This window comes from Opisthocomus hoazin, chromosome 11 (genome assembly GCF_030867145.1).
Source record: "Opisthocomus hoazin isolate bOpiHoa1 chromosome 11, bOpiHoa1.hap1, whole genome shotgun sequence".
In the NCBI taxonomy this organism is placed as follows: Eukaryota; Metazoa; Chordata; class Aves; order Opisthocomiformes; family Opisthocomidae; genus Opisthocomus; species Opisthocomus hoazin.
Genome location: NC_134424.1, coordinates 10,739,916 through 10,762,826, shown reverse-complemented (window position 1 = coordinate 10,762,826; position 22,911 = coordinate 10,739,916). Strand labels below are relative to the sequence as shown.

At 53.9% G+C, this 22,911-nt stretch overlaps 3 protein-coding genes across 8 annotated transcripts in view; 1 reads left to right on the top strand and 2 right to left on the bottom strand.

Annotated features, from left to right (window-relative positions):
* Positions 1 to 39: 39 nt before the first annotated feature.
* P4HTM (prolyl 4-hydroxylase, transmembrane) lies at positions 40 to 18,020 on the bottom strand. The gene is made up of 9 exons (XM_075432841.1): positions 17,760 to 18,020; positions 17,600 to 17,681; positions 8,146 to 8,336; positions 7,002 to 7,098; positions 4,779 to 4,941; positions 2,975 to 3,160; positions 2,476 to 2,566; positions 1,816 to 1,939; positions 40 to 251 (listed from the first exon to the last, which is right to left on the bottom strand). Exons 1-9 carry the CDS (start codon positions 18,018 to 18,020, stop codon positions 40 to 42), a joined length of 1,407 nt encoding a protein of 468 aa, XP_075288956.1.
* Positions 10,497 to 13,962, top strand: LOC104331330 (secreted frizzled-related protein 5). The gene is made up of 4 exons (XM_075432843.1): positions 10,497 to 10,822; positions 11,584 to 11,756; positions 12,669 to 12,758; positions 13,628 to 13,962. Exons 1-4 carry the CDS (start codon positions 10,497 to 10,499, stop codon positions 13,960 to 13,962), a joined length of 924 nt encoding a protein of 307 aa, XP_075288958.1.
* Positions 18,021 to 20,477: 2,457 nt separating the features above from the next.
* The window catches only part of ARIH2 (ariadne RBR E3 ubiquitin protein ligase 2), a 32,433-nt gene continuing 29,999 nt past the window's right edge, over positions 20,478 to 22,911 (bottom strand). For all 6 annotated transcript variants that reach the window (XM_075432953.1, XM_075432948.1, XM_075432952.1 and 3 more), the window contains 2 exons: positions 22,320 to 22,403; positions 20,478 to 21,848 (listed from right to left, as the gene is read on the bottom strand). In XM_075432953.1, the coding sequence (XP_075289068.1) occupies positions 21,777 to 21,848; positions 22,320 to 22,403 (156 nt within the window). In that variant the 3' untranslated portion in view covers positions 20,478 to 21,776. The remainder of the gene's footprint in view (positions 21,849 to 22,319; positions 22,404 to 22,911) is intronic.

The following is a 22,911-nucleotide window of genomic DNA, read 5'->3' as shown; positions in this document are numbered from 1 at the left end:
AAAAAGCCACGTGCGCGCCCCCTCCCCCCCCCCCCCCCCCTACAGCTCGAGGTGCACCCCGCTGTAGGCCTTGTCCACTGTCCACTCGGCCGGGGCCGCGCTGCCCGCGTAGCGCTCCATCTCCCGCTGGAACTGCAGCTGCCGCCGGCGGTCAGGATCCACGTTGATCCAGTTGTTGGCGATCCACTTGGTGCCCCGGGTGACCAGGCAGCCCCCGTGCAGGGCGAAGTCGTCCAGCTCCCCCACCCACCCTGCGGAGCAGACAGCGCTGGAGAACCGAGAAGGCTGCAAGGGGACCTCATAAATGCTTATAAATATCTGCAGGATGGGTGTCAGGAGGATGGGGCCAGACTCTTTTCAGTGGTGCCCAGTGACAGGACAAGGGGCAATGGGCACAAACTGAGGCACAGGAAGTTCCGTCTCAACATGAGGAAAAACTTCTTCCCTCTGAGGGTGACCGAGCACTGGAACAGGCTGCTCAGGGAGGTTGTGGAGTCTCCTTCTCTGGAGACATTCAAGACCCGCCTGGACAAGGTCTTGTGCACCTGCTGTAGGTGACCCTGCTTCGGCAGGAGGGTTGGACTAGATGACCCACAGAGGTCCCTTCCAACCCCGAACATTCTGTGATTCTGTGGGAGGGAGGGCACTGCCGGGACCGTGCCGGGGAATCCTGCCCATGGCGGGCTGGGCGACATCGCGCTGGAGCTGGCTCCTCCTGGCACCCCTCCATCTTAGTGCCTCCCCCCACCCCCCACCCCCACCCCAGCACCCGCGAGGAGCTCGCCGGGGCACCAGGCTCGCCTCCGTGTCTCTGCGCAGGGCAAGTGGCTCTTGCGCTCTGCGATCATGGCTGCTGCTTCTCTCAGCTCTTCCCCAAGAGGAGGCTGGCGGGAAGGGAAGGCCTGTGGAGGTCAGAGGCTCCCAGCCATGCTGGAGATGAAATTTCAGCAGCTGCAAATGATCCTCTCTTTGCAGAGGTCCCCTGGACTCCCTGCAGCAGGCTTGCAGCAGCACCCACCTTGCTCATAAAAACACAACGGGGCTCTTACAGGAGAGTGATGGCCTTGATATTATCACCCAATGGCCCAAGCGCTGGTCTGGTGACCTCCTCTCCATGGGTTTTCTAGAGATGGACACGTGGGCTGCTCCCAGAGGAGCTGGGACACTATGCTCCTTCCTCCCCCCACTGCTCCTAACCCGCTGCTGGAACGCTCTGGAGTCATACCCACCAGCAGCCTGGAGGATTCACGTCCATCCCCCAGCCCGGCTGTCAGGGAAAACCACGCTGCGCTTCATGAGAAAAACAGCCCCAAGGCCACGTACCACCAGGCCGCGGCTGAGCTACGAAGCAGGAGTCGGCCCCGAGCACGGCAGAGCCTCGCGCGGGGCGGGCCATGCCTCCCCGCGCTGCAGAGCTGATGGCCGTGCCTTTGTCTGCCTCCCCTCCCCACCCCCGTGGGCAACACCACATCAGTGAAGCGTTTCGAATTGCAGACCGAGCTCCAGCAGGAGTTTCAGCTCGCACAGCGGGACGGGAGGCCGCTGGCGATGGCTAGCGCAGCCAAGGTCTTTGTTTGCTGGCTAGTCCCGTCCCTGAACGACGTTGGGAGCCACTGACCTACTGCCTGCCAACAAAGGCCTTTCGCAGTCAGGAAGCTCCTGCCCAGCTGGTGACAAGGAGACTCCACAGTTCCCACTAGCAGGCAGCTACCACCCTTCGGCTCTCCTCCGAGCTCCCGGCTGCCGCAAGAAGACGGCTGTCACCTCCTGCAGCCCCACCCCTCCCAAGAGCCGAGCCTTGAAACGGGACCGTACCTTCTCCGTCTGACAGGTAGTTGTACCAGAAGACAGCGGTGCCTTGCTGAGGTTTCACTCGCAAATTGCCCTTGTCGCAGTTTTTCCGAGTGTCTCGCAGGTCGACGTCGTTCTGGATCAAAGACTGGCAAGAAACCACAGAGAAGGTGTCGCAAACAGGACTGGAACGAAGCGCGTGCTGGGCTGCCTCTGCTGCCAGCCGCCACCCTGCCCTTTGCCTGCACGCCCCGCAGCTCAGGGCTGTCACAACCTGCCTGGAGCAGCCAGCTTCAGTCCCCTGGAGCTCCACGACCTGTTTCCGAGCAGCCGCCCCTTCCTTAACACATTGCCCGACAGGACCACAACACAACTGCCAGGACGTGGTCTGAGGAAACCTGCCCGGACAGGAGCGAGTGGGACGCGTGTCACGGCAGCAAGGCCAGCAGGCCGCCCCTCACGCCTCCGAGCGGGGAGAGCTGCGGCTGCCACAGCCCCGTGCCTCTCCCCTTGGCCTCAGAGGGAAAAGACCGTAAGCGGAGCAGAGCTTCCCCACGCTCTGGCTAGGAAGGCTAACCTCCACCAGCCTCACACGCCGGACCCCTGCTGCAGCCACAGCAAAGAAAGACGCTCAAAGAGGGACTCAGAATCCCCAGGGGTAACACGCAGGCGAGATTCATTTACCATCTCTTCGTACGTCCTGTTGTCAGCTATAGGAAAGACTGTCTCGCCTCCGCCAGTCACGTTGTTCAGGTAGAACAGCACCGTCACGTACCTGCAAGACACAGCGGCTGTCAGGGGACGCAGCTGGACGAGCAGGAGAAGCGCAGGGCTGTCCGCACCCGCCTCTCCACCACACACAGCCGCTCCTCCCCGACATCGCCAGGCACGCCATTTACATCGTCAGCTCTTCTCCAAGGACAAGGCAACGAGGAAGATCCCCGCCCGCAGCGGTGAGGGTGTCTTTCTAGCCACTGGTGGGGATGGCCCAGCAGCTCTGCAGAACCACTCTGCCCTCCTCGCATGAGCCCACCGGATTCGCCCACCTCCCCCTTCAGACCCCATCACGCCAGCGATCTCCGGAGTCCACAACCGGAGCGCCAAGTCCCACGCAAGGTGAGGCGGGACGGCTCTCCACACCTCTTCTCCAACGCATTCCAGGCTGTGCCAAGGCAGACCTTACCGGCACGAGGTCTCAAAGGGAGCGCTTTCGTTGGCGACCAGCTTGGTGTGGCTGCAGGCAGTCTCGGGGAAGACGGGGCCGCTGTCCATGTGCGCATGGTAGTGCCCTCCTTGGTCGTACCGCACAACCTGGAGCGGCTCGCTGTGCTCCACAATCTCGGGGGGCAAGCGAGTCAGGCGCATTACCCTGGGGAAGGGGAGGGCAGAGCAGGTGAGGGGAACGCACCACCACCCCGGTCAGCCGCTACTCCCGAGTGCCGAATCAATGCAGAGAAAGACAGCCCCCTTCCCCAACAGACCGGAGAGACGGTGGGCTGCAGCAAGCATGCCAAGAGATAACAAGGTCCTTATAGATCTGTTGGACCGCCAGCATCAGCTCAGAAAGTCCTCATCAAGGTTAGTAAAAAGACCCCAAAAACCGAAGGGTGCATCTCCAGCAGGACTGCTCTCGGGAAGACTTTGCTTGTTCAGCAAGGTCCCTTCTGTGTGCGTTCCTGGAGCCTTCGTGTGCCATCTCATCGCTTCTCTGGACTCCTGCACACCACCTACAGACCTCGGGGACAGTTAGCAAAGCACAGGGCCCCTGCTGAGAGTCAAGGAGAGACTAGCTCTAAGAATATTCTTGTCACCTAACTCACCTTTCCCTGTTGCCTTTTCAGCAGCCTCCCCCCAGGGCAGAGGGGCATGGGAAGTGCTCAAGGAGACCGGAGCCCTCCTGCTCTGGGATTTTTCCGCTGCTACATCTGAGATCATCCCCAAGGCAAGCAGGTACCTCTCGAGACCTGCCAAAGAACACTCAGAGCCCTGAGAATCCAGACCGGTGCAGCCCTCGGGGCAGCTGCAAGGGGAACGCGGCACCCAGGCAGGACGGCAAAGCCCCTCCAGGCACCGCACGGTCCCAGGGAGGACTAACAGCCTCCTTCAGCGCTGCGTCTTCACGTCTGCAGAGGGCTTCTAACGGTGGCCAGCTGAAGAGCGTAAAAGCAGTGTGCTGACGCCTGTGTGTGCTGGCGAGCTGGCGTGGAGCAGGCGGCAGCCACAGTCTGCTCTAATCAAGGCAATATGCGACCCCATTCTCCCGCTGGAACGCACTGGAGAAAAGGAGTGGCCAACAGCCATTTTCAAGCCTTGGGACAGATTTTACCCACCCATGTCTTGGGCGAGGACCAGCACCTCGAGAACAAGAGTCTCCAGCCAATTATCTGAAACTCTCCACGGCTAAGCGATTTGGCCTGTGCGCCGGGTTTCAACCCTTCCCAGTACCGAACCTGAGATGAGGGGAAAGGCAAGAGGTTCTCCCGTCTGCCGTGAGCTGCCCTGCAATACGTGTGCTGGGAGGATTAAACTAACTTGGCTTACTCGAGATGAAGTCGTGCTTGTTAAAAAGTCAGCTCTGAACAGCTAAGACAGATCTCAGTGAAATGCATGAGTAACTAAAGCAAATGACAGTAACTACTGGCACGCAGACAGCATTGGAAAGGGGCAGTCTCTCCCAGTAAGCTCATTTACTAATTAGAATGAATTATTTCATATAATGCCAAGTCTTCATGGTTTTATAGGGCTGTTCCCAAAAGTGAATGGAGATGCTGAAAGGTTCGATGTTTCTTTTCCCTTTTCCACGGGACAATACAAATTCTCGTTCTAATGAAAAACTCCTCTCCCCATTTCATGCCTGCGTCCATTGCCCTCCAAAGACTTTCACCCAATTAGGAAGTGTGAATATTAGCAAGTCTGCCGCTGCCTCTCCCGGCACAGGCAGTCCTCATGCCCACACAAGCCCCACCGCCCGGCTGCCTGGCCCTTACCTTTGCCGTATGGCTCTCATGACCTGGTGTGCCCCCTCGCCCTGGTACAGCCAGGTGTGCTGGCTGTTGCGCACCAAGTCGCTCATCTTCACTTTCTGGCTTCCCATGTACTTGTGGAAATCACGGATATTCAATTGTTTGAACTCCTCCAAACTCAGCACACCTGCGGGAAGAGAGGAAAAGCTGGCTGACCCTGGTGCAGGTAACAGTCCTCGGCATCCTGTACTCGCAAGAAGCACCAGCTGCAGAAATTGCTTTCCTCAAACAAACCCCACTCCGAGTCTGCCACCGTGCCCACCGCAGGCTGCACCCCGTCCACGCAGCATTATGGACCCCGACTACACTCCCGCCTCTAGCTGAGCAGAGGGGACACAGCAACCTGCAAAAGCGAACAGTTGGCTGCCATGCAGGGTCAGAACTGGGACAGGCAAAATACCATTCTGAACTTTAAAAAGCTCCTAAAACACGCAAACCAATCCATCAAAAGACAGAAGTTACAGTTCTAACACGTGTAATGCACGGCTAGACAGCCTGTGCCACCCGATGCCTTGGGGCTTGTCACTTAGATATTTAAATAGACACCTTTAAGAGCAGAGTGGGACACCTCAGACCACATTTTCTACAAGACCTTGCAGGGTAATCTAAAAAAGCCAAACCTAGAACAAGTGGTACACTTTTGTGTATTTGCATAATTGTAAAACATGAGTGAGAAACACAACAGAGGATGATCTTGCAAAAGTAGTAATAACAGAAAAGCAAAAGGTAAAAAGTGGTTTCTACTAAAACAGGTGTTTCTTGGCTGGACTGAACTAGACTCAGCAAGGGATGGACATTTGCCTGTGTCACCTCCAGAAAAATCTTCACATTTGTCACTTCCCCTTTCTGCGGAAGAAGGAAGCCCTGAACTGGGGACCAGACCCTGGGACCAGAGCGTGCAGAGTGCTGCAGCGTGCTGCCCAGCAGCCAGCACACACCACGGGCTGCGAGCGGAGCATGCTCAGGCAGCAAGGCCAGTGCTGCTGCGGTGCCAGCTCTGCTCCCCGGGCACCAGCACCCTTGGCAGGAGGAAGGACCAGCCACCATGGCCAGCCTGGGACAGCTCCTCAGGTGCCAGCAGTCATGACCAAATTATCCACTGTTCTTCTTTCTAGTGTTTCCCTGTCCCCACTTCCCCTCACTCTATGCAGTCTTTGATGATGCAGTGCCACATCCAGGCTGCAACTTGGTCTCTTGGTGTCACGCACCAATCTAACAACAAGGGAAGCAGCTCTCTGGAAGCAAGGTCCTGCCAGGAGAACTTCAACAGGACCTTTCATTTGTTAATGTCCGGAACAGTCATACGCATACTCAGTCATGGGCTCCTACCCCTGCCAAGAATGCCACCGGCCCGGCGGAGTGGGCACAGGGTGCCCTCCGGATATTTAGGCATTCACACGCGTACTGCGTCAACTCCAAAGCAACCCCTCCTGGGCAGCTCTCAATGCCAGGTCACTGAAAGACAGCGTGCAGAGCCTGTGTGTTCACTTAATTTGATTAGGAAACAGAGAGTTGCTTAATTGAGGCCACTCTAATTAGAACAGCGGAGGTTAGAGTGCAATTCCGGACCAGCGGGAGCCCTTGGGAGAACAGGGGCAGGAGGGGCAGAAGTGGCCTCATGGCATACAGAGAGTTTGCAGTGGCAGAGAGCGGGGCCAGCAACAAAGGCCGACCAACAAGACCACCCTCACATCCACCTATTCCGCTCTCCCCTGCCAGTGATGCAGTGCTCCCAGCCTGCTGCTGAAGTCCCCTTGAAAACAGGGCAGGGAGCGGAGGGCGCACCTTAAAACCTGCAGCCCAGGTAGCAAGCGCTGTGTGATGATAGCCGGAGTGGTCTCTCGGACCACTGGAGCAGATGCACACCCTGAAGGTCCTGTTACAGCAGGGCACAAACCAAGGCAGGTCTGACAGGGGACAGGGAGTGCAGACCTGTGTTCCGGTCCCGCTTCTGCAAGATCGGAGCCCAGGTGGTGGAACCAGTCTGCTGCCAGACTGGGGATGAAGGGGCGAGAGTGCTGTGATGAGAGGTTTACACGGATTCTGCTTTTCTGCAAAGGTCTCTAAAGCAGCGTTGTTTTACTTTGTAGAACACTGCTAGGGAAACAGGCCTGGGCAGGGACACGGCTCTTGCTCTGCCCTGCTGGGCTGTGCGAGGTGAAGGGATTCCCCTGGAGTGGCTCTTACCATTCCCATCGGGATCGGCCTTGACTGCGGTGTACATCTCCCGGATGTTTTCGGGGGTCATCCACCTGCCGTTCCCCAGCCGGGTGTGAGTCAACACCTGAAATTCATAAATGGATCAACACCGGGCACTGGTTTCTTGTACTAACGAAACCCTACAGATTCCCTGCTTGAGGCCCGGCGGGCTCTCATCTGCAGAGCATCGGCCAGCCAGGCGTCAGCACGTCTCCGCAGAGAGAAGACTGCAGTGAGAATCATCTGGCAGCCACACACAGTGTGTGGCTGATGAGTGCTGTTATTTCCAGTTTAGGTCATGGCAAATGACCGCTGGGACTCAATTAACCAGTCATGAGATGGCGAGGGCACAGCTCTTTCTCTTGAAGAGAAAGTAAAGCTACTGACGATAAAAGTGAATGCTTTTACTTGTCCAAGACAAGGGCTTGGAACAAAACACTTCCTTTCCACGTGGACAGAGGGATGCAGCATGATGCAGTGTCCTGGAGAGCTCTCAGCAGGCTCCGACCTCCAGAGAAAGGAGCCTTCCCCTGGGTTGTCACTGGCACAGTTCCTCACGCTCCACAACGCGTGCTGCCTGCGGGACAGCACGTAACCCCAGCTCCACCTGAAACGGGAGCCTGGGGAGGGACATCCCTGAACTGCCAGTGCCTGCACCGATGCACCCTGCCATGCAGGGCAAGAGTGCTGCAGAGCTGTGGACAAGGTGCTCGTTGTCCCTCTCCAGGGTCATGAACAGGGGTGGCTTTGCTGATGTCTGGTCGATGGAGTGCAGTCAGTCCCCACAGGCTGCACACAGCTGTGCCTACGCTGCAAACTCACTTCCCCGGGACACCCAGCAAGAGGAAACCCACAGCACAAGGAACATTTTACCCAGCACATTCAAAACATCCATCTCCTGCCAAGGACCGCTGCTACCTCCCAAGAGCATGGCAACTGCTGCACATTTCCCTCAGAAACTTCCACGCCAAAGGCCAGCACAAGTCTTGAGACACAAAATTAAGCAAATACTGACTGGTATATACTGGGGTCTGGCTGTACCCAAGCACATGAGTAACCAGTAGACCATCCGAGGAGGGGACCTGCCAGAAGGTGCCCCAGCAAACCTCTCCCAGTCTGTCCCGCACTCTACCTCTTTGAGCTGAAGCTGCCCATCCTGATTGTGGTCCAGCAGATTGAAAATGTCCATCTGGCTGATTTCTATCATTTCCATGGCTTCCTCATAGTCATCCGTTGGTAGGATCTGGCTTTTCTGCAGCCCCTTCAGCTGTGCCAGATGGACGATGAGCTTGCACTCCTCCTCTGTTAGGAAGTCGGGAATTTCTGCAGCAAAAGTGTGAGCAGCAACAGAAACTGAGGAACTGTTATAGAGGGACCCCATACCAATGGCAGGCCACTCAGAAGACGGGGAAAAAAAAGAGGTGGAGGGGAAATTTAGAAACTGCCTAAGTTTGGAACATTGAAACGCATTTACCCTTCTACCAGAAGAGCTCTAGGAGAGCACTCACCACACATCCGAGCTGCTGGAGGTGAGTATTTTTACAACCACAGTTCCTAAGTGTTTGGATCCAGGGGTCAAGCCCTTAAACTCTCTCGCAGATACCACAGTGGACAAAGGAGCGAACAAACACGTGCATATCACCGCATATTATCACTTCAAAGGTGACATGTGGATCACAGCCTGGGAACAGCTGCTCTGCAGGAAGGCAAGCCAAACCCTCTGCGGTGGGCAGTGGTGATGGCCGGGGTTTTGGGCTCCCTTGCTCTCAATGTGGAGAGGACAGCACTTAGCACAAAACCAGACGCCTTTCAGGGGAACTTGGCACAGTGCTCTGCCATGAAACACAAACAGCACGGAAACAACTTCCAGACTCATTCCCACTCATTCCCTTGATCCCCCACTAAAAATGGTCTTCGAAGTTATCATTGCAGGGGAAGGCACCGCACAGGCAGATGCCACACTCCATAGCCAGGCAGCATCCCGGTATCACCAGCTCTCCTTCTCAGCACGACGCCAGCAGCAATCAGGCAATACCAGGATCCCACGCAAGTTTAAATGCAGGGAAATCCACTGACGACTACGAGGCTAAGAGATTTCTAGCTGTGCAGTGCACCGGGCACGTGCTTGCAAAGCGCTGGCGAGGTCCCGCTCCACTGCACAGTTATGCCACGGCCCAGCAGGTTGAGAAGATCCGTCTGGATGATGTCTGCCACTGCTACAGGGATCTTGTTACCAGCTGCTGAGACTTTCCAAGAGGGAAAGAAAAAAACACCAAGGCAGGATGGGTTTAAGTGCTCTTAGGCCCAAGGTCCTGCTCCCCAAATTGCAGCCCCCTAGAGCTCCTGCAGGTAGGTGCCGAGGACACCTTCTATTGCCACTATAGCAGCAATTCTCAAAGGGGAGAAAAAAAATTTAACTACTTCCATGGCCTTAAATCAACCCTATCAGCTCAAACTGTCAATTAGCAGTTGGCTTCTTGCTAAGTGCAGACCAGAACTAGCACTGGAGAAAATGAGATGTTCCTGGGAAGCCCCAGAAACACAATGCAGCCGGCTGTATCCGTGACACCCTCCGAGGAAACAATTTCCGCCGCAGGCAGTGCAGGGTCCTTGTGCCAGAGGCTGCTTCAGAGCCAGGGCTCCCGCTGGCCGGTTTGAACCCTGTGGCACAGCACCAGCTCCGAATGAGCCGTGCGCGCTGGCAAGCAACGCCCCCAGTACTTCCAGTTCCCCAAACCGGGCTACGATAATGATGGCTTCTGGAATCTTAATTACGTGCTGGAGGAAGGACAATCCCGCTCTTCAGGGGTAGTAACGGGATTTCGTAATGAAGGTTCTGTTAACCGGAAGGCGTGCTCTGTCACGCAGGCTGCAAGGTGAGGGGGTTTCCAGCTAAGCGCTGCCAATCCCGTCTGCAAACAACCTGACTCCACACCTGCAAATTAGTTCCTCTCTACCCTCAGCTCTCCCAAATGGTTAACTTCTGGCTGTGAGACCATCCTATCTCTCTGCCTGCTCAACAATAGATCCAGCTAAACAAATGCCTCCTAATTGACTTTGAGCAACACTTGATTGCTTTTACAAAAAACAAAAGAGAGGAAAACATTGGGGTTTATGAAATAATGACTAATCCTGGAGCAAGAGAAAGGGGATGGGTTGGAGCACTGGTGTCAAACAGAGATTCAATCTCAGCTGAAAGAGCCCCAAGACACATGGGTCAAGTCATTCATCCCTCCCCAACTGCCCTCATTTCCACACCTGCTGATCTAAGCCAAACCCCTGCTAAAATCCAAACAATCAGAGCCGCTGGCAAACAAAAATTGGAGCATTGTCTTCCCCATGAGGGCTCTGAAAGGGCCACACTTAATGAGGATGGATTGACAGAGAGGTGGCTCGTAGGCTATAAAAGAAGGCGTCCCACAGTCGGGAGCAGCTCAGTCCGGGGTGCGCCGCCCGTTTGCCCGCTCCCAGCTTGCTCCCAGCATGGTCATGGCCCACTGCAGGCACCCCTCGAGGTCGGGCGGCCCATGGCTGCTGGCTCTCCTGGCACGCCTGCTCCTCTGGGGCTCTCCAGGAGCCTGGGCAAGCTACCTGAGGAGATCCTCCAGCTGCATGCCCATTCCACAGCATATGGCCTTGTGCTACGACATCGGCTACTCTGAGATGAGGATTCCCAACCTGCTGGAGCACGAGAGCATGCCAGAAGCCATCCAGCAGTCTTCCAGCTGGCTGCCCTTGCTGGCCAGGGAGTGCCACCCAGATGCTAGGATTTTCCTCTGCTCGCTCTTCGCACCAATCTGCTTGGACAGGTAAGACGTTTTTACAAGTTATTACAGCTGTAGCAAGTTACACTCTCCAAGAGAACAACTGTATTTGCCTCCCAAGAAAAAACGTGTGAAGTCTCAGCACAGTCCCTGAGCAGCCGTGCTGACCTCTCGGCAAGGGGCAATTGGATCACCCAGCAGGGACCTTCCCTCTGGAAGCGAAACACGAGCATCTCATCTCGCAGGAGCAGAAACACTATGTTCCCTACTCTGGATTTCCCAGCTCTCTCACCCCAGGCAGTGCTTCCATCTCCCCTGGCCACCCCCCTCGCACACCGCAGCGGCTGCTGGCACCCACCAGCTTCAGCCCCCACCTCCCCTGCAGCCCCCTTCCCGGCTCCTGCCCCAACCACGCAGGGGTTTCCTCAGCCCCACAGTGCCAGCAGCAGCACAGAATCCTCAGTTTTGAGGTGAGGCCGTCAAAGAACAGAGCTGCTAAGGAAACTGGGCATCTAATGAGGCACCTGCAAAGGTTAGCAGCCTTTGCACAACTAGAGAAGATCCCTGGGAGGGGATAGGCTTCTGGCAGCAGTCTGTATCGAGCAGCCTCATCCCTCCTGTCCTCAGAAATTCATTGTTTGCTTCCTGGGCATGAAATGTTCAAATCACATCAAAGACCCCCAGATAGCTCTACTAGTGCTAGAGTGTGCAACACATCCCCGTGCGGCAGCAGCGCGGTGCCAGGGCTTGACCCTCCGCCTGCTGCCAGCAGTCCAGAGGTGCTGCAACCCCCCTCCCCTCCCCAGGCTCATCTACCCCTGCCGCAGCCTGTGCGAGGCCGTCAAGAGAAGCTGCGCGCCCGTCATGGCTTGTTACGGCTACCCCTGGCCCGAGATCCTGAACTGCAACAAGTTTCCCGCGGATCACGAACTGTGCATCACAGCAGTCTCCACGGATGAAAATTCCTCGAGCAGGAGAAGTAAGGGGCTTTTTTCTTCATCTGTTTTCCCATACGTAACACTGAAAGCTCAAAACAATGGGCCTATGCCTTGTTTCCATTCCTAATATTTCTGGATTTAAGCTATATTAATAATAAAAAAAAAATTCTAGCTTTGTTCTCTCTGGGAACTCCACCATGTCTAGAAAATTAGCATGAAGTTGCCTGCAGCTTGTTCCCCTCTCTGCTGTATTCACTAGCTCCCCGGGTGCCATCAGGCCACGTGGGGTCTGGGGCAGGGGGAAGAAATCACTGTAAAAGCCTAACGCGCCGGCACAGCTTGTGTGCAGGCTCCAGGCAGTGAGATGTGCTTCCAGCGGAGCTAGGGAGCTGCAGCCCTCGTCTTTCAGCTGTCCGGGGTTTAAATAAACATGCAAAAAGAAATGTTTTGCAAGCCTGCTCTTTAAACATTAGGAAACACCACAACGGGGCGTAAGCCTCGGCAGACATGAGTTACACAAGAAAAAATATCTTTAAGACTGAAAGACTAAATTAAACACCCAGATACTGACGAACACTGGGGGAGATTCAAAAGCAGTTAAGGGCAGAACAGACAGCTCGTTTCGGCATCGCTGGATGGAGCCTGGCCATACCAACGCCTTTACTGTTTCATCCAAACTAGGAGATCTTCATCAAGCATTTTTACTGTTGCTTTAACATGCAGCAACACACATAAGCCCAAACAAAGCACGACAAGCAGCGTCTGCCCCAGGCACGGAGAGGAGAGTTTAACATTTCCCACTCTGGCAGCCTAAGCTGTCTCTCCAGGGACTGGGTAGCTCTGCAGGAAGCACCACTCGGAAGCAGCAAGCCACCGCTCGCAGATCTCCCAGTTGCATTGTGCCTTTTCCAGTGAAGCCTGACAAGGGTGTCATAACCAAATTTCTGTTGCAGCAGTGCCCCGAGCCAGCTGCAAGGACTGCGAGCTTGAGGAGGCCAGCACTGCCAGGGAGATCCTGGAAAACCTCTGTGTCAATGATTTTGGTGAGTAACCCTCCTCCTCTTCCTCTCAGTTGCTTCTGTTCCCTCCAGCAGCCAAGCAGTGGCATGGACAGAAAATGGCTTTGCCATAACAAACTGACTTGGAGGAACCGCAGCTTTCACAGCAGGTCCCAGGGATTTTCAGGTCCCAACTTACCTGTCAGGCAGCAGGAGGGCCCAGCTCCAGGCAGCACCAAAGGTGAAGACCTGCTTTATTTCTGTGGGCTCTGATTTGGTTTTGGTCTGTGGCTGCTAAACACAAGCACTACTCTGGTTTTCCCTCGGAGACCAACATTTCAATCGATGCCCATAAAAACCTTTAGCAAACTCCACGCTAGTTATTTCAAACTTCAACACCGTTGTTCTAGTAATGCGACTCTCCCTCTCCCAGCCCAAGCAGGTGGCAGCACTGGCTCTGCTCATCTGGCAGCATTTTGAGACACTGCCCTGAATTCAGGCACACAGCCTTCATTGGAAAAAACCAAAAAAGTTAAAAATCCTGGGCAGCTGGCAGTCATGTCACCTCCTGAAATACCAGCTCAGAGATAAGTCAACTAATCTGCACGAGACCAGGACTTTGGTGCATCCACTTGCTCGTGCCCCTGCTTCCTACAGGGTTTCTGCCCACGCAGCGGTGCTGATATGCCTTCGCCGCTCCCATGAGCAAAGCGGAGTGAGAAGAACGGTGTTCAGTACTGGAAACTAACCTCAAATGAGAGCTTTTACAAGTTTGCTGCAATTATAAGAGCTTGGATGGATGCGTCACCACATTACAGAAACAGCAAGACAGCCTTGCGTTGGCTGTGTGTTTAAGGAGGTAAGAGCTATCAAAAGTAAATAGAACCTAACAGCTCTTTTTCCAACCCCCGCAGCAGTGAAAATCCGAATCCTGAGGAAGAACATGAGCACCACCATCTCGGACTTCGACCTGGACCCCTCCAGGGTGGAGGTCCTGAAGCACGGCCCGCTCCTCAGAACTGAAATCCCCAGCAGGCTCCAGCAGTGGCTGGACATCGATGCCACCTGCGTCCACAACATCATGAGAGGCACTCATGCAGGGGTCTTCGTTGTCAGCGGCGAAGTACAGAGTGACAAAGTGGTGGTGAACAAGGCCTACGCCTGGCAGAAGAAGAACAGGAACCTGCACCAGGCGGTGCGGAGGTGGAAACATCACCGCTGCCCTGAGCAGGCTGGCCGGAAGGTCTGAAAAATCTCGATTCCAATAACAAGAAACTTCTCCTTTCCCTGTGGCTAGAAAACTCCTTTCCTTGGCAGTTGGTGTTTTGGGGATGTACAGACAATATTTTTAGGCGATTCAAAGCAGTCATAGTCCACAGATACGGCCTCACTACAGATCCCTGTTAGTTACTGAGACAGAGCTGAAGGATGCAGACCTGACATCCTCCTCTCACGAGGCTCTGCAGACCCAGGACTTGCGATGGACCGCTTTCTGTAGCATCCAGTGTCACAACAAAACTGAACTGAACTCTGCAGGTGAACACAAACTAGAAGAGACCTGTAACAACTGCTGCTTCTAGTTCTCATCACCAAAGTCGACACCCATTTCAGCTTCGTCCTTTGACCCCAGGACATTGATGCTGTCCAAGTACCTGCTTGGATCATCCAGAGAAATTACTTGGAAGTCTCCCTGACTGCTAAGAGATGCTTTTTTATGTAATGGAGCAAACACTTTACTTTTGAACCGTCCGAGGTAAATTTAGGGGGAGAGAAACCCACCCAGGCAATGCCTGGTCCCTTAACAAATGAATGCTAAACTCTGCTCTGGAGCAGTCCCTCAGGCTGTCCCCTCAGCTTGCTGCACTGCGAGCTGACGAGCATCTGCACAGGTAGGAGACAGCCGTTCTTGAGCAGGAAAGGCACAGAGCACAGCCAGCCAAGGATTTCTGTGTAACAGGGAAATAATTTTTTAACATCAGAAATTAAGTTTGGATCAGAAGATTCTGGGAACTGGGGAACTACCAAACATATCACAAGAGCCTTGAGAAAGCAGAGTGGGAGCGGGACTTCAGCTGTTCAAACCTCTGCTTTGGTGTGCAACAGCTTTGCCTGGGGCTCGGAGGTGAGCCCCAACCGCAGCACAGCGTGAGATACTTGCAGCTCTGATACAGGGGAGATGTTCCACATCTGTCTGGCCTTCCCCTTGCACACACGGAAGGCAGAAAAGGTGGCAGAACTCAATCTGACCAAGTCCTCTGCAGCTCACTCTCTCACCCAAGTGAGTCGGGGCCCTGATTGCCTGCAGGGGTAAACACAGCAATAGCCCCACACCCCAGACCGCAGAGCAGGAAACAGCAAATCCCCAAATGAGAAAACAAGTTGGATTTCTACCGCCTAACAAAGCACTGTCCGTGGAAAGTTTGCTACACTGGATTAAATCTGGGACGGAAATAAGGGGAAAAACAGCTGTTGGGAGAAGCGCGTTCTGCCTTGCCCACGACGCCCGCAGTCTCGGTTGTGGCGAGAGCCCCTCGGTCTGATGGAGACACATTGCCTCCCTGTGCTCGCAAAGCACACCAGCAACCCGCCACGAGACCTCCGCTTCAGATCTAGTGCGGGCTGAGACAAGCACTCCAGACACTCACACTGTAATTCAGCTGTGCCCTGACATTTGTGCAGTGATTACCCCTACTCCCTGAGGCTCCAAAGAAAAACAGAGTGAGATTTCCTATTTTTATTCTTCCCTACTGCCTTGTATTGCGAACTGCTGCCCAATCCACAGAATCCCCTGCCAGGTGGTCCCTGCAATGGCAGGATCTTCTGAACAGACTGCATTTGGAAAACACAACAGAACACATAAAAGCTCTGAAGGTTGAAAAGGCTTTGTCTGATATTTGTTTTCCATTAATAGGATTATTTGATTACTAGTGTTTCCTAACTAAAAAGTGCACAGATGGTCTGACTTACAAGCTTTAGAAACGACGTCTCGTAGCCAGAGGGGGAAAAATAGGGCAGGGACTTTTTTCACAGCTCCATGAAATACGCTCGGGCTCAATGCAGATTGACTTACCCACTTTTAAAAAACAAACCGCAAGTTCCCCTACGGTGCCCAGTGCCATGCTCCAACGCTCAGTGCTCACATGAAATCATTAACGAGCCGTTGGCTGCTGTAGTCCCACTACAGCCTGCTCTGCTAAAAGCAAAGATCACAGACCAGCCGCTTATTTCCTCAAACTGACTCTCACACGCTGCAACGTTTCGTGTTACGTGAAATCCCCAGAAATTCAACAGTCCTCCTTTGCTAGCAGCTTCTGGGTTTGTCTAACACAACCAAGTTAAATACACACTTCCGCTAATTTAAACAACGGAGAAGCAATAAATTAGGTTTTTTAAGCCAGCTGATTTAGACGGGTACTGTTTGCATAGATAGAGAAGTCTCTGGAAATCTTTTAAAGTCGGAGCTGGCTCCTGGCAGGTTCATCCGGCAGATAAGAGCTGTCTTGCAAGTTGCAGTTTCTAAATAAGGGTCTCCCTATCGGAGGACAAAGGAGAATAGACTCGCATGGCATCTCAGATGTTGAGTGTCCGTAGGGGTCTGTAAGACCACCCTCAGGGAGCAAAGCTTCCCCCGGAACCGATGGAGGTGCCGGAGTGACAAGTTAAAAGCTGTGGGATTACTGCTGCCCTCAGGACCAGCCTGCCTTTTCCCAGCTTCAGCACCCTCCTTGCAGGCCAGAATCAGCTCCTTTAATTAAGCAGCACCGGCAGGGCAGAAAAGGTGGAAACAGGAGTTTTCCCGAGCGAAAACCAGAGTGATCACCCCAGACCACGGCTCTGGTAATGACGTCAGTTTTGTGAATGCTGCAGGGTTGGTTGGTGTGTCTGTTTACTGAATGCCAGACAGAAATCCACTTGGAAATTTGCATACCACAAGTACCACATATGTAGAAATGACAAAAGAACTTTGTATATTTCTTCCAGATACTTATTGCATTAAAGGAGTTTAATAAGAAACCTATCTGATTTATGGTCAGGCTTTCAGTGTGCATAATCTATTTGGAATCAGGAAAAAAACCATTCTTCTTATATTATTGAGAAAGCACCTAAAGGACTCTCAGTGCAGCTCTTTAAGAGACAACAGGTTTTCTCTGACTTTGCAGTAGTAGGAATTTTGTAATCATCTGTCCCCCAAAATTAATTTGTATATTCTCAGTGCCTTTCCAGAACACAGAGTTCAATTAATGAGACTTCACCAGCCACAGCAAAATTTCACAGAAAGGTAAAGAAGGTTTTAAAATATCTGAAAGACGGATGTTGCGTGGTTGTGCATCAGAGCAGCCAGAAATAAAGACAAATCTAGAACAGGATGCAAAATGGTGGGAGACATTAAGTCTATCAGTTCTGTTCTGCATTTCCTCAGCACTGAAGCACCAACACTAAATTGCTTTATCATCGTTTATTACCAAAAGTTTGGGGATCTCTCGTCGCTTCCTAACACTGGGCAGCTTCTTCGAGGTCCTCTTCAGCGATCTGCTGTCTATTCACGGGGTTTTAAAGGGAACCTGAAAAACCTGAAAGGGTTAACCTGCCCGGTCCTCCTCAGCGGGCCACCCAGGGCAAGCAAGCTCTGCGAATGCCGGGTCAAAGGGCCTCGGACGAGACCGCGCTCTCCTCAGCGCAGCCCCACGGAAAGGAGCCCAGGGAGGAGACGCGAAAACGCGAGGAGTTGTTTTGCCCCGAGCGGGTGCAGTACAGCGGCGGTGTGATACAGACACCCCCCCCCCCCCGCTGTCGGGGGTGGCGGTGGGAACCTCCCGCACCCACGGGCATCGCTCCGCCGCGCCGGCACCGGGCGAGGGCCGGGCCGCCGCCCCGCCGGTACTCACCGAAGAGGAGCGGCTTGAGGCTGAGGGTGCGCACGGCGTGGGCCCTGCCGGGCACCAGCTCCACCCGCTGCGTGTGGCCCACCTGCGGGGAGAGCGGCCGTCAGCGGCGGCCCCGGCCCCGGCCCCGGCCCCGGCCCCGGCCCGCCCGGCGCGGCCTTGCCTTGATGCCTTCCAGGCGCGGGAGGCCTCGGGCGGGCAGCGGCGGCGGCGGCGGGGGGGCGGCGGCGGGAGGGGGGGTCCCGCCGGCCTCGCCGGCGCTGAGGTGCACGAAGAGCAGCAGCCCCAGCACGTTGAGCACGTAGAGGTGGGCGAAGACCATCAGGACGAGGAAGTAGGGCCGCGAGCAGACGGGCCGCGGGCGGCCCCCCGGCGGGCCGGGCAGCGGGGGTCCCTCCGCCCGCGCCGCCGCCGCCGCCGCCATCGCGTTCCCCCCCCCCCCCCTCCCCGGGGCCGCCGGGCCTCGCGCGTCACCACGGCAACCGGCCGGCGTGCTGCGTCACCGCGCCGCCGGGCGGGGCCGCGCGCTGCCGTGCCCCCCCCCCCCCCCCCCCCCCGAAGAAGAGAGAGGAGCCCTGCGGAGTTAGAAAGTCAGGATTTATTAATTTCAAATAAAGCCAAGGCGCGGCTCCGGCGGCCGCCCCCAGGGGGGCAACAGCTCCGCGGAGCCCCCGGCCAGGGCAGCGCCGCAGCCCCCCGAGCCTCAGCCAGGCCGGGGCGAGGAAAGCGATGCCCGCCACGAGCGCCTCGTTTAAAAATAAAGTTCTATTTCCACCCCCCCGCCCCTTACCCGCTTAAAAAGTCTAAAATCGGAGACTACGGTAGAGAAACCTCCCGCCGGCCGGGCCGGGGGCCGCGCGCAGCCCCCCACGCGCAGAGCGGCCGTCACGCGGTTTGCGTCGTCCGTAGGAAACGTTTGGTTCCAGTCCGGGAAGCCTGAGGAGCAGCAGGGCTGAGGCGGCCAACGCACCAACAGCGGCGAAGCTGGAATAAAAAGGGAGTATGGGACGCAAGGATGGAGAGGGGTCAGGCTGGCGTGGGAGCTGGAGATGAGTCCAAACAGAAAAAGAAAAAACAGAGCCGACATTCCACACCTGCAGCCATAATGCACCAAGGGAAACTCGTACCTCAGAGCCAGCGGCTCCTCAGCCACCGCCTGTTCGCCTACAGCCGACTCGGCTGGGGCCGTGTGTTTATCAGAGGGGAAAAGCCTGGCCTTGTCCCCTGGCGTGGAGCAGTCCTGTTTCGCTCGCCGCCTGCCCATCGAGCGGCGTCAGCCACCTCGTGCGATGGGCCAGTGGTCCCTGTGCTCTGCAGGTGCCGTCTTGGAGCCTATGACTTTCTGTCCGACACCAACACAGCAGTCACCCTGCTGGGGCTGCAGACACAAGTCCTGCTGTTTTCCCAGAGAATACAGAAATGGGATCTGTGCGTGCAAACCAGGACTTCCACCGCCTTCAGAAAGGGTGTTTCGTTTTCTTTTAAAATAAACAGAACTGCTGACAAAGCCCCAGCTTCAGAAAATGTGAAAGAATTAGGGGGGACGCTGTGTAACATTTATTGCTGTTCCTCAGCCAGGCATCTGGGCAGTACGTTTGGCCACAGCTATACGGTCTAGCCTGCCTACAAACAAGGATTCATAGCAAAGCAGTTTGTGGGGGCATGGGAGAGCGAGGGAGGGAGAGACAAAACCCCCATTCTCATCTAGCTCAAAGCTGGACAATTGTGTAACAGAAGTGAGAGCTCTTCGGGATTAGGGAACTCCACATGCCTGTTCTGCAAAGAGATTAGGTGTTACGCTGGGTACATTTAGACAACAAGAATATCAGCTTTTATCCGAATTAGTTAAAACATTGGTTTTACGCACTGCGAACTGCTGGGTCTCAGCAAGCTTTCCCCCATGCTATCCCTTCCCCTGGGCCCAGCGTGTCCTGACTTTGACAATTATTTGGGAAGGGCAGAGGAAGGAAGAGACTGACCTCTAGAATATCATGAGGAGGGCACAAAGAGTCCGCTGCTGGGAGCAGAGCAGGCAATGAAGTCAGGAGACAGCAGCTGGAGCAAGGCCATAGCTACCCCTATGGCTCCCGCCTAGAGCAGAGCCAGAACACAACAGAACAGGAACACAAGGAGCCATGGTTACGGAGATCTCTTGTGCAGCAAGCAGTGTTGCTCCCAGAAACCAGACTCCCTGCCTGCCCCTGCCCTACTCCCCGGCTCTGGCCACCTCTCTGCAACCCTGCTCTGCCCTCAGCTGCTTCTGCTGTAACCCCGACTCCACTGCCAGCAGCTCCTCGGCAGTACGATGTCCCCCTGTTCCCTGAGGATAGATCCCACACTGTGGAAGGGAGGGAGGAAGGAACAGGACTCTCAGTTTGAAGTTTTCTGCTGTGTACAACAAGCACGGCCACAGGATTAGCTCCTATGACAGCTACTCCTCTTTTAAACTGATGCATCTCTCTTGGTAAAATCTATCTGCCCAATTATACGTGCTGCAAATACTCGGCTCACATGTCTCAGGTACACAAAAAAGGTGCCAACAGCAGAGTTAGCTTATTCTGACATGCCGGAATTTAGCATTTATCCCCCTCCAATTTAATCTTTGTCAAGCGACATTGTGTAAGAGCAACAGAATACAGAGAGGCATCAAAGGCAACACTTCCATATACAGCATGGAAGAGAATACCATGAGTTCCCCACAGAGGTGCAGATTTCCTCAGATCAGACCCCAGCTCCACCCTACTGGCTGCAAACATCATGTTCCTGGTGCGGGTGACATATGTGCCTGTGAAAGCTTAACATGTGGCCTGCTTCCTGTGGCAAACAGGCAAGCATCAGCATTGAAGTTATCTTTTTCATGTTAACCCCTACTAAGATGAACTAGGTTTTCATATTTTTATTTAAGTGTATATTTTACATTAGAAAAAAGAATGTTAATAAAAAAGCTCCACATGCTCCTAACAATCAATTTTCTGGTAAGTCCCCACCAGTATCAATACTAATATACAAATAAATTAATTTTGCTAGTTAATTTTCTGCCTGGCTTGGTGCAGGCCCTGCATAAGCAGCGCACCTGTATTCAAGTGCCTGTCCACATCGCCAACATGTGCCAGGGAGTGTGTTGTACATAATCTTCCCTCCTCATAATGTAGCTGTGTTTAGTCTCACTTTGATGAGCGGGATCAAATTTTCTCAGCCATGTTACCCAGCAGGCACAAATAATCTTTACCAGGCTGCATGGCACTGTTATAACATGGATTGTTTCACTCTGCAAAAGCCCCAAGCCTTGATTAACAACTGTACGCTACTATGCCCTCATCACTCACTTTGGCAATACAACACCCTCCCCATAAAAACAAGTAAAGCAAAAATCTACATGGAAGACTTAAAATTCATCAAATGCAGAATCTGACCTGACTCAAGGCATATCCCCCAGCGTTAACCTGGTCTCTGCCCTACAATTCCTCTGTTTGCTTTTGTTTGTGTAGCAGGATTTTGCACAGCTGATTTACAAGAAATGAGGTGTCACATGTAATCATCCTAAATCACGGCCACTGCTGGTGCTGTCAGGTCAGACACAGCAGAAGCCACTCTTAACACCACCCAGTCTCCTCACGCAATGCCAGTGCTACAATGCCCTGGTTAAAGGAGCATCGGGAAATCTAGCTGAGATATTTTGTAACCTCCTTCAGTGCCTAGGAGGATTTTTGGGTCAGAGAAAGGGAGTGGGAGAGGAGGAAAAGCCCATTAAATTTACAAGCAGATTAAGGAAAAACACTCCACTGCCAATTTATTTTTAAAAAGGGTTGTGTGTTATTCTAAGGTTTGTCTGTATAATTGTACAACCGTTGAAAATTACATAAATTGTAATTATCTAATACTATTAACAGCCATTCAGAGAAAAACTCCCTCCCCTTCTGAAACCATCAAGGGCAGGAGGGAAATGTCCCAGGAAATGCGCCAATCTGAACTATGGCCTCTAGCCTGGCAGAAACAGAAACAGAAAGATAAGAGAACAAACTGGACTAAGATGTGGTGTTTGCATGTGTCTGACTTGCAAGGGGAGGGGTGGCTTTGTCCTTGGCTGTGTTCTCCCAGAGGCAGTGCCCGCTTATCCTGGTGAAGCGGCCATCACTTCACTTGCTGCTCTCACCCCTGCGCTTTGTCACTTCCTCCTGTCTTATGTGTCATGGAAGTCTTTCAGCAGGGTCCTCCGTCTCTGCTCTGCTATGTGCATCTGATTCTCTAAGTCCTGGTAAAACAGAAGGTAGAAACTGTTAGCGTGAACTCCCCAGCGAAGAGCTCACTTTCTTTAGGGAGAGACTAAGCTCCAGCCTGAGAAGCACCAGCCTTCACACTTCACACGCGCTCTGGATCACAAGATCACAGATCCTTTTCCTTTTCATGTGGGCTCCCTCTGCAGTTACCTGGCTCCTGCTCTGTCTAAGAAGCTACCCGCTTGAGGAATCTGCTCTTCACCAGAGGGCTACACGCAGCTTCCTCCAGAGCTTTGTTGGTCCAGCATCAGTTTGTGGGATTCACTGCAGCCCTCCCTCCTCTCCCACAGGGCAGTGAGCACTCTACTTCTACAACATCTGCTGGCTTAAGGTGAGTTTCTGGATCCAGTTTCCCAGAACCCTCATTTGACTGCCTTGGTGCTACTGCAGAAGTGTTCAACCCAATAAACGTCTGGCCAGCAGGCTGAAGCAAGCAGAACACTCACCCCTCTGTCATAGCTGTCTGCTCGCTCCACCTTCCATGAGAGATTTTCAATTTCTGCTTCCAGCTGGGCCTGCTGGTATTCAAACTGCACAGAGCAAAATTAGAGACAGCAACAACAAATTAGTTTAGTGGAGCAGTTTCATACCACACACTACACTTCAGGAGCAGATAAATGTGTTCTGCCGACACCTGTGCTGGCAGAGCAGGTTTGTGCCTCCTCCTTATCCGACTTCAGCTACACAGCATCAACCCTTTCAGGAGTTTCTTGTGTGAGCACTCCCCAACCTGCATCACTCAAAATTAATCCAGTCTAAAAACACTGCAAGTGACAAATATCTCCAAATTCAGCTCATTTTGCCATAAATGGGTCACAAAATGGTCTCATGAGCAGCTCTGCAGGCAGAGCAGAGGGATTGTTAACCACTGCTGGGAGCAGTAACTTGTTCTGCTGGCACAGTCAGATCCAGAAGAGAGCATCTGTCCACAACCTCACAGAACACATATGATGCTACAGGGAGAGACTGGATAACAGGTTTTACTGGACAACTGAGTCATCTCTTCAGTGAATTTGGGGCTATTTTTGGACACGTCCA